The sequence below is a fragment of the Brugia malayi genome (assembly GCF_000002995.4).
Source record: "Brugia malayi strain FR3 genome assembly, contig: Bm_v4_Chr3_scaffold_001, whole genome shotgun sequence".
NCBI lineage: Eukaryota > Metazoa > Nematoda > Chromadorea > Rhabditida > Onchocercidae > Brugia > Brugia malayi.
Genome location: NW_025062477.1, coordinates 371,018 through 382,054, shown reverse-complemented (window position 1 = coordinate 382,054; position 11,037 = coordinate 371,018). Strand labels below are relative to the sequence as shown.

Here is an 11,037-nt window from a genome sequence, read left to right as displayed (position 1 = left end):
CAAGCTGTCGGACTGTTTGACGCGATGTGTTCAATATATTTGTCACCTTTTGCATATCTGTGATAACGGGTCATTAACGGTTCTTAACGTTCAGTAGCGTTATCATCACGTGAAAGTATTTTGGTTTGTTCAAATGTTTGTTTCGTTCGTTGATTCGATATTTGTTCTCCCTTCTCCTGTTTTCCCTTTTCACGTGAAAATTTTTGCAGCATTCTTCCATTATATAAACTTCGAATGGAAATAGTGTTAATTTTATTTTCTTCCAGTATCTCAGTTCATCTTTGTGAAAACCAAAATTTTTTTTTTTGGCAATTTAAATTGTGATTATTTTTACATTTGAATTCCAAAATTTTTCAACTGAAAAATTTTTAAGATTTTCAACTTTTTATCTCTCTGATACGATCATTGTCTTTTCTGGATAATAATGGTGAGTGGATGATGTAACCGTTAACTATTTCAACAAAAATTATTTTTTGAATCCCTTTTAGAAAGGATAGAATTGAAATGTATGAAGTCATTCATGATGATTTATTTCTGTAAGGTTTCATTTTTTGATATCCTTTTTTTTTTTGACTTAGCTTAGTATGTCAGTATCCAGGTGAATAATCATCCATCCGTTGTTCTCTTTATTTCTGATTTTGCAATTCCTAGTAATTTTATCTGAATTATGCTTGGCTTTAATATGTTGAAAAATTTGTCTAGTCTTTGTTTTTTTTTTTTTTTTTTAGCAGTAGTATTATACTCCTCATGGAATATTTGGTTTTATAAAAAGATGGAAATTTAGTTTGTTACTTAGTTAAAATCGGTTAAATGCAAATAACTGAAGAATGAAATAGATCACAAATTGAGCATAGATTTCTCAAAAAAAATGATTCTTTCTCTGGGTTTCTGATTTTTAGTTCAATCCTTTGCATGTGATCACCATCACTACGTTATCGTGATCGTCATCTTCATTATCATCAGTGTCATACTTATGACGAGAACAGAAAAGCTTAATCTTGATATGAAAAGATGTATGTCTGATGATTTCATAAGTTGCGTTTGGTAGTTTTTCAAATGGGAAATTGAATCGATTGATTCTGATAATAATAACGATAATGATAATGATCCATTAATTCATCTTACCAATTATTATTATTATTATTATTGTTAGCAAATTTAGTGACTGGTAGTTGTCATTATTCCTGTTATCCTGCTGCCGTTCAACGTTTTGATTATTTGTTCCGGTTTTTTTTTTTTTTGTTCATTTAATTAATCAATTACCCGGATAATTGAGTGGTTGAAGTTTTAAATCTCTTAAAGAAAGCACTTTTTTCTTTTTTCTTCCTTGGAAAACGAATAGTTTTTTTATCCAGAACTTCTCGAGTAACTTTTTTTTTTTTTTTTTTTTCACAAATTTCGGGTGTATTTTGTTTATTGGATAAGTCTTAATTCTCATATTTGATATTACAAACTTTCCAGTGTTTACCATTCCAATTATAGAAAGAAGCGTATAGTTTAGTTTGCATCGAAAGCAAATTTCATGAATAGATCCAACGAGCAATTTTGCCTAACACTGTTTTTCTTTTCAGACAATTTAACCTTAAACTGTTCTTTGTGACATTTATGATTGTGCTTCTTGTGAAGAAAGGAAAATTTATTTTCTTTTTCTTTCTACAAAATCCTGCCAAAATTTTGTTTTTATTAAACGACGATGAAATAATGTTCAAAGTGTTATCATTTATCTTACGGTGTAATATAATCCGTGGAATTTTGTTTAGAATTTGAATATATTGTATGGTTAATTTGCATAAATTGTTAACCAAAAAGAACGGTAGCAAAGGATTGCATTAGGAAATTTTTGGAGCAAAATTTGAAAGCAATAAATTGATAGTAGAAAGGGAAAGAGAAAGAAAAAAAAAAACGAAAAAAAGAAAAAATGAAGTTTTCAAATCTTACTTTAATTTAAACAGTGGAGAGAGAAAGAGAGAGAGAGAGAGAGAGAAAAGCAATATTTTTGCTCACTGCTCATAATATATATTTTAATTTTCTATTATTATTATTTTTTTTTCTCTTTCATTTGTTCCTTTATTTATTTCACTCTTTTAATCATATAACAACATTATTTGTTGGTTATATGATTTACATTAAACATAGGAGTTCTATTACATAGCATACTTTTTTTTTCTTTTTTTTTTGCTTTTTTTTAAAAATTTTGCTATTTAGGTGCAATTGTTGCAATATGTGTAACTTTTTTTTTTTTTTTTACATCACGAAATAATTATCAATTTAAACGTATCTGCTATCAGAAAATTCGTTTTGCAGTTATCAAATTTCTAAACACTTTACGATGAAATTTCAGTAGGAAAATTTTCCTTTTCAATTTTATTGATTTGCTCCATGTGTTTTTCTCCTCTTATCTTGGTTGTAATTATTTGATCATAAATATCACATTTATGGTTAATAATTACAAGCAGTGTTTTATCGAATGATCTTTTTTCACAAATATTTATTTGTTTTTTTTTTCTTTTCTTTTCTTTTCATCCCTTCATTTCTCCATTGCATATGTTTCTTTTATGCATTTTCTTTTGCAGAAAAAAAAAAATTTTTTTCTGGAATTCTGTATTGGTGACCATTCGCTCATGTGCCATCTTGACGTCTCTTTCTTGGCCACAAATATTTTCAAACTTTTAGATAACACATAACTTATGTAGCTCTTCCTCCAGCTGCAAAATTAAATGTCAAGAAAGCCTTGAATCGTTTTTCGAGAGCACCTTCTTGTGCAGTTTTTTTTCTTTTTTCTGAAAGCCTCATTCATCAGAGACTGTCTACACTAAACGGGACTGGTCCAAATTAATTAAGCAATGATAGTGAGACTTCTTTATCTCATACATGTTACATGAAATCTTCATGAAACCTCGGTTAATCACCTATTTCTGCTTATTCGATCAGTTGTGGCGATACTCGATACCTTCTGGTCAGAATTTTGTTTACAATTTTTCCTTTTTTTTTATTAAATCCCTTCGTCATTTCTTTCTCCTCCGCGCTGCAAATTCAGTATATATCTCTGTATGCGTGTTTTTCTTATTTTTCATTTTATAGCTTGGATAAGAAATTTTCTTGTTTTGATTTTATATTATTATTACTATATGATCATATTTTGCATAAACGCTATGACACTCGAAAGAGAAACACAGCATTGATCGTCGAAGTGTTAGCTATGAAATGTGTGAAAAAAAAAAAGCTCAAAGTTCAAAGATAGGCACAACTAGCCGCATTGATAAAGGGTCATATGTGAAGCTTTTATGAAATAAATTAGGAACTATTGGGGGATAAAATAAAATATCATAAAGATAACGAAGTTAAAGAATTAATATGCACAATGTGTTCAGAAATGATGGACAAACAAGCCTAAAAATTTATACGCCACATAGTGAGGAATCTGAGAAAATAGCTTCCACCTCTGTTCGCTTTTTTTTTTAGATCATGCAATAAGATTCAGTAAGACTTCAACAGGATATCTGAAGAAGGAGAATATTCTAACCATCGGCTCACAGCTGAGACTCAACTATGTAAGGTGTGAAAGTGTTGGAGTTTCGACTTTCAATCAGCGCAAAACCTAGATCATTCGTAAAACAATAAGAATTCTATTCGAATGTAAGAGACTCGAATCAGATTTCGAACCAGATATTTTCGGTGATACAACTGTGGTAATTATTAGAGCGCAACCGCTAGCAGTAGTGAAGCCAACACAGTTCCTGTGATTCCACATACATGAAGATTATACATGACTATTAATGAAATCAACAATCACAACATAGATGATGTACTATCAGATACCGCTATTTAAGTGTGGCTATAGTAGTGAATACATGTGAGTGTCAAGCTGACAACATTGTAAAATGTTTATAAGAAAACTTTAGAAAAATCATGTTTATAAGAATAGGTCAGAAAATTTTAAGAAAAAAAAATCACAAAGTGGATGATGCTAGTGATACCGCTGCTCAAATGGCTATGTAAAAGTGAACACGTACGGCTACTAAGCTGATGACGTTGTAAATGTTTATAAAAATAGCTCAGAAATTTTTTAAAGAATCAACAGCAGTATAGCAGGGTAATTCAAATCAATATGTTATACGTCAATCTGATAAGCTAACAGTTTAGCTACACTCCAACGAAATTTCCTTCCTCATATTGCTAGTGAACCAACAAAATAACAGCAAATATTTTCAAAAGCGTAATTTAGTAAAGAACCATCTATTCTTGCCAGTTTTATACCGTTCTTCAAACTTCTTTTTAACCTCCATTCGAGCTCGTCGTTTTTTCCCAGGCTCCTTCAGGACGTCTTTGTTGATCAAATTCTTGTCTAATAATACATCAACCGAGTATCTAAAAGTTAAATGACATGAAGATTATGCGTGCAAACGTTTTTTCAACAATCAAAGTACTTATATAAAGCTTGAAAATAAAAATGTAACTATCTGATAACATAGATATCAATGCTGAAAGTTACTGAAATTTACAACATGAAAGAGAGATAAAAAAGAATAACTGCATGACCCAACAACGGACTAGCAGATGCGTCAGAGTTAAAAAGCTTAGCCCTCACGTTAAATCAACAGATTTTTTTCAGGCATACTTTGCTCATCATTCGCATTTTTGCAGAAAGTGCAAAACTGCGACATCACTGTCTAAGATCGCTCTTCTTTTGCTTGACACTTGAAATTTCTCCTCACAAAAAAACCAGAAGTGAATCAAGACACTGTGAAATACAATGTTTCGGAAATTACAATGTAAGTCAGGACAAACCGGGTTGGGAGCAAGTTGGAATAGCTAGCAATACCAACAAATGGACGTAATTTGCTCCTGCTTTTGATTTTTTTCTTGCCCATTCGTTTTGTTACCTGAAAATAAGTTCATTTTATCCTTCTTGGAGAAAACCTATTGTCATAAACTCTATTATTACTATTCTGTCACATTAAAAATTTCAGCAAGTCAGCTGAAAATCCTTATATTTCTTCAGATGAAAAATTTATTAACTCGGTAGCTTAAACTACTACCTATGTAACTTTTATTGTGCAAGAGAATCTATGAAGTTTTTTGAGCGGCAAGAATAAATACAGAAGCTCAAATTTCTCCCACGATAATTGTGTCTGTTTCTGCTACAAATCATTTCTAAGTAGCAGTGTTATATAATTAAGCTAACCGGAAACTGCAAAAAAAAGAAAAAAAAATGAACTAATAGACATGCGTCAGAGTTAAAAAGCTTTGCCCACATGTAAAAAAAAATGGATCTTCTCGAGCATAGCTTTCTCATCATTCACATGACTATTGTGCTTTATGAAGACCAATCTGATTATGTCAAAATGATATGCTTATATAACATTGCGACGAGTTTACTTGCTTGGAAAGTCCAAACCAATTTAAAAAAAACACAAGTTCTCTTTTAATATATTTCTTCTTAATTTTTTTAACAATAGAAAAGACTGACAAAAGTTTTCATGAATAAATTTTTCATGCCTTCAAAACGAAGGATAAAAGGCGCACACACAACTACAACAAATTATCCTGGAATAATTTACACGTTACATAAGGTTATAACGTCGACTAAGATTATCAAAGTACTATCAAAATCGATGTGTGAAAGTTAATACAAAATGAAAACATGCCAATGACCAGTATCTTTTTTTCTATTCCTTTTGGAAATCATATTATTTATAATGAACTAACCATTAATGGGTATTTATCAATGCCAGCAATTAACGCATGACTGTAGGCACGATCGGACGACCCTTCATCATACGCCTTTACGATAATTGCCTTTCGACCAGCAAAACGCCCACCCAATACCAACACCACTTTCCCTGGCTTCATTATTTTCCCCATTTTCCGAACAGTTGTCCTGGAATTACTTAACCATGAAGGACAAGACGCCAAAGCAATAAAGTAGACACTGTTCACGTTGCCGAAAACTGTTCACGTTCGCATCCACGTACGTATGACTAGTAATGACAATACGACGCAACAGAAACCCACCTTGAATTTCACCACACACACCGAAATAGATGTACCTAATCAACCGGTTCTGCTATGCTACAGACCATGCAATCTAGTCACTCGGCTACGATGCAAAGCTGAATCCCACCCCGAAGCTTTATATCGCAAGATGCCCGTCAAGCGATAAATGAGTCCTAGTAATTGGATTGTCTATTACACAGAGAACTATAAAAAAAAAAAAAAAAAGAACATATCTTCAGCAGAAATATCCCAACTATTCTATTATGGAACCTTAAATTCAAGTCCCAAAATCCTCTTCAGACTTAAGTACAGTGACAACTCTAAGTATCCTACATTTCCATTCTTACAATATCAAAAGGCATACTTAACGACGAACTAGCTAATATCAAAAGCAGGACTTTAATCGCAGGTATATCCACATCACAACTTTTCCTTCGAAACCATTAACCCAAAATATTGCATAATTTCGTTTGACAACTTTGGTGCAAAAACGGGATGCATTAGAAACATAGGAGTTCACAGTGTATCCAGCACTGGAACTGTGCAAATACTTTTTTGAAATGATGAATGTGACTTAATGCTAAAGTAAGCTTATCATATTTCTTGTCCTCCTATATATCATGCAGAAGACTCTGAAAAACCGTAACAGAAATTTGAACAAGGACTATTACTTTATAGACTTTATTGAGCATACCATGAAAACAATTATCTAGAAGAATACTGCTAAAGTAACTGTGATCAGCGGTAATGCTGGACTTCGTAAAAAAATTACAAAAAACCCTGAATTTTTTACACTCGGACACTGACTTGGAATATTTAAGATTAATCAACAAAAATCCTTCGTAATTTCTCGCGTTTACTTTTATTGAAATGTTTCTTCGATGGTCGAATTTCATCTTTTTGCGATGAAGCAAAATTCGGCACTGAACGCAAAGAACGAACATGGACCTGACTGTTTGAACCAAGAAAAAATTGTTTGTCCAGCAACTTGTCTGATGGTTTCATATCTTGTAACAAATGACGCTTTTCCAGCTGCAGCCAAGTTAAATAAAAATTACGTTTAAAATGAAGCATAAATTCAAAAAATGTCTAAAACTTGCAAATTTTATGCAAAATTAACAATGGTATATCAGATTGAATACTGTCGCGCTCACCTGCTGCATAATGCCACTATTAAGCTTCGGTTTCACTGAACTTGCTTCATTTAAAACATCGTATGTTAGCTTATCAAATTCCTTTTGGTCCACATCTGGTGGTGCAGCAACCCATTTCACTTTACCATTTACAACATCTTTCAGTATTAAACGTGCTGCTCGTGAACAATCCGCTACACCAGACGATGACATATAGCCTAGAATAGATGTCCGAAACATAATACACATGTTTAGTGTTGAAAATTCAAACCTGAACTTTGACTAGAGGTATTCCTCACAACGTTTGAAACAATGTCAGAAATACTTTTAAGCGTAGTATAAAATAGAAAGTTAAAACAGGAAAGTCTTGTATTACTCATTTGCAGTAGCTCTCAAAATTAAGAGATGAGTGTTATAAAATAACGACGTATACATTCTCAGTTATTAAATAAAACTATTATTACTTAGCGCTAAGTTGAGAAAACTAATAATATATGGATTTTGTAAGCATCATGAAGTTCTGAAATGTATCAAGCCAACTTTCTAGATTCCTGGATTCCAGATTGATACAATCAAGCTGCACGTACAGCATTTTAAGCGCATGCCAAGAAATCTAGAACATAAAAAAAAATGACCTCTAATAAATGCAACTGCTGTAAGCAGATCATGCGCACTAAGTAATGCTTCCTCATTACTATCATCATCGGCAGTACTCGTCAACATTACCGAATAAATTTTCTCAAAATATCTTCGCGGGACCCGTGTCAACAGTAATTCAACAGGTGATAAGTATTCGTGCATATGATCAATCGAAAGAATTCCATTTAAAATCATTTCACTTCGGCTTAATGCAAATGATGGCATCACAAGTCCTGGACAGTCACATAGAGTAAGCTAAAAAGAGTCTACAAGTTACATTATTTCGAGATTCCATTTTCTTTTGTAGTAGACGAATATTTTAAATATCACTTCACATATGAAAAAAGACTTTTATTGAGAAGTTTTTTCGGGTAATTTGATCTATTAAACTTTTATACAAATCCTCAAAATTCTAATTTGCTCTCTAAAGTTGTAAAATACCTCCTCATCAACCACTAATGTTTGAAGGTGGCGAGTTTTCCCAGGCGTAGCTGATACTGATACTTTCTTCCGATCCAATAACTTATTTATCGTAGAACTTTTACCAACATTTGGATAACCAACCATTCCAACAACAAAAGGACGCCTTTCTATGATGTGAGCTCGAGATTTCAAAAACAATATCAACTCCTAGAAAAAAAAAGCTGATTTAGCAACCATCTTTAAAAAGAATCGGATTCTTCCAAAAAACAAAAATTTTACTTTATGTTGTCAGTTAATCAAAAATCCTCCTAACAAATAGGTTGAGTTAGAATGGAGCAGAAACCAATACACAAGCGTTAGAAATAAAATGTTTTCATTCAACCTCGATAGCTATTTTCCGGCATAATTCCTTAATTATTAGTAATAATGTCATGGATTATACCAGTCTTGAATCCATTACAAATAATAAATTAGTGTATGTAGTACTTACAGCACATCAGTTTGCAGATGTTCGCTAAGAGAACAACAGCATGGTATATGGCTGTTTAGAATTCGAATGAATAAAAGAAGTATGAACAATCAAATGCTAAACAAACTAGCAATTAAAATCAGAAAGAACTAACCGCAGCGCAATGTATAATTGGAATTTTTCGTTCTGAAACATCAATATTTTGTGATAGCCTTGTTCTACAACTATGGTTGTGTTTATCATCATCGTCGCCTTCATTTATATTGTTGAATGACCCATCGGAATTCTGTTCTCTACTTCCTATTTTCTTTTCACTTCCATCTGCACTATCCGATAATTCACTTCCGTCATGTGTATTTATCTTCTCCATAATCCCAGCACAGTTAGCTTCTGGCTCCAAAGCCGACCTATAATGGATATTTTCAGTTTAGTTATCCAGAATATGAATTTAAATTTCAAAATTCTAAACAAAATTTAAGGTTTTAATTCCAATCCAAAAAATGTACCAAAAAACAGCATCTATATCATTTTCGATGAACCACTTCCTCCAGGACTCCATTTGCTCTTTCGACAATAAATCAATTTTATTGATCAAGTATATACTTTGCTTCGCAATATCACATTCCTTAATATACGCTTCGAGATCCAAATTCCGAAATAGTAATGGATTACGAGCATCCAGAATCTAGAAGAAAAATGACATTGCAATACATATCTTATCCGACAAAAGTCAAGATAAATGTAGAAAGAACAAAAATCAAACTCAAAATTGAACAAAAATTTTAGAAAAATTTTAGAATGCATTCTAGAATATTCCTAGAGCACAAACTAACTTGAACAACAATATCACTCCGTTCAATGACTCGCCAAAGTTGTCTCCACAGCTCCAGATTCCTTTCAAATGGAGTTAACAATACACCATTATTCTGAAAATTTGATAGCATTATGAAACACACTCGAAATCAAGATTTAAAATGAGATATCATTATTTTTGGAAAATAAAAAAAAAAGTCCACCTCTTGTAAATCAGCAAGATTTTTACGCCATTCCAGAAAATACTCATTTTCTAATCGTATTAAATCATCCACCGTTTCACATGCTTCCTTCGGTGGTCGACGAGGAATCCGTAATCGGTCACCATATTTTTTATACAACTCATCCATTGAGTGAGCGGCATTTATGGATTTTACAACGACTTTCGAATTTTCCCTCAAAATTAAGTAAGATGAAAGAAAATGAAAGAAATTTTTCTCTTATCAGCCTGATTCTAAAATTCACTTAAGGAAACATGATTGAAAAAATAAAAAAAAATTGTAGAAATTCACACATCTTCGCAGCTGAAACTTTTTTCTTCAAATTCAGATAAGCTCTTCATATGACCAAAGTACCGACTAAAGTTGTGCTCCAAAACTTCACTGTTTTACAAAAAGAAAACTTACAAATCAAGCATACGAAATTGTTCTCTTTCGGCTGCAAAATTCGTTCCAGCAAGCTCCGCTTTGGCCAGAAATTCTTCCAGACCTGTTTCTTCGATTACGGAGTCGACATTTTGTGCCACATTCTTTAAAAATGATCATTTATAAGAAAAAGACAAGATGTGAATAAGTCGACAAAACTGTATGCTAATTTCTGTTTAATTTCGGTCAAGAGCCATTAAAAGAAGTACAATTGTTTCCATATAAAAATCTTAGAGCATGAATAACGTCACTGTTTTAAATGCAGTACACAAAAGTCCCCAAAAGTCTGTGAGCCAGTTTTTACAAAGCCAATTTGTGGATATTTTGAAAGCAATAACAAAGTACACAAGAGTAAAATGATGTCTATTTTTTTGAGCAAAAAAAAAAAGTAAAATAAAACGACCTAAGGAATATCTGCCTCAATTTATATACGGCTATGTTTATGCTGCCGGAAACTATTACTCTACTATAAGCTACCTGATATCATCCAACCCTCATCTTACATACTTTACCTGCTTGAACAACTTTGCCTTATGCTATCATTTATTCTTCAACAACTAGCAACCTCTATCCTTACTTTATCCTGATGTTATCATCATTCCACCTAATTTTTTCTTACTTAACACTACCTACTTTTCTACCCATTCCTATTTATATAACAGCAATGAATGATTAACCAATTTTTTTTTTGCATCTTCCATTTCTCTAACTCCATATAATCTCTGAACTAAAATCAAACAATAAAAAATAACACTGGTATAAGTTTAACCTTGTCAATTTCAATCATATTCTCAGTGTTATAAGCTTGTTGTCTTTTCCGACATTGTTGACGTAATTTTTCACGCTCATTTAATAAGCAATTTCCTAAAGAACGATTCAAACCCGTTGGTTTTTTGTTTTTTGGCCGGCGTTTTGTCAT

General features: G+C 32.2%; 2 protein-coding genes across 2 annotated transcripts; both read right to left on the bottom strand.

Annotated features, from left to right (window-relative positions):
* Nucleotides 1-4,208: 4,208 nt before the first annotated feature.
* Bma-rpl-27 (60S ribosomal protein L27, putative) lies at nucleotides 4,209-5,865 on the bottom strand (the record flags this gene model as incomplete). Its single annotated transcript, XM_001897205.2, has 3 exons — nucleotides 4,209-4,368; nucleotides 4,789-4,883; nucleotides 5,710-5,865. The coding sequence occupies 3 exons, from the start codon at nucleotides 5,863-5,865 to the stop codon at nucleotides 4,209-4,211; spliced, it is 411 nt and encodes a 136-aa protein (XP_001897240.1).
* A 954-nt stretch (nucleotides 5,866-6,819) lies between these two features.
* Nucleotides 6,820-11,037, bottom strand: Bm2917 (uncharacterized protein; the record flags this gene model as incomplete). The annotated part of the gene is made up of 10 exons (XM_001897206.2): nucleotides 6,820-7,029; nucleotides 7,152-7,348; nucleotides 7,766-8,024; nucleotides 8,211-8,399; nucleotides 8,816-9,068; nucleotides 9,168-9,346; nucleotides 9,495-9,587; nucleotides 9,678-9,870; nucleotides 10,101-10,222; nucleotides 10,888-11,037. 10 exons carry the CDS (start codon nucleotides 11,035-11,037, stop codon nucleotides 6,820-6,822), a joined length of 1,845 nt encoding a protein of 614 aa, XP_001897241.2.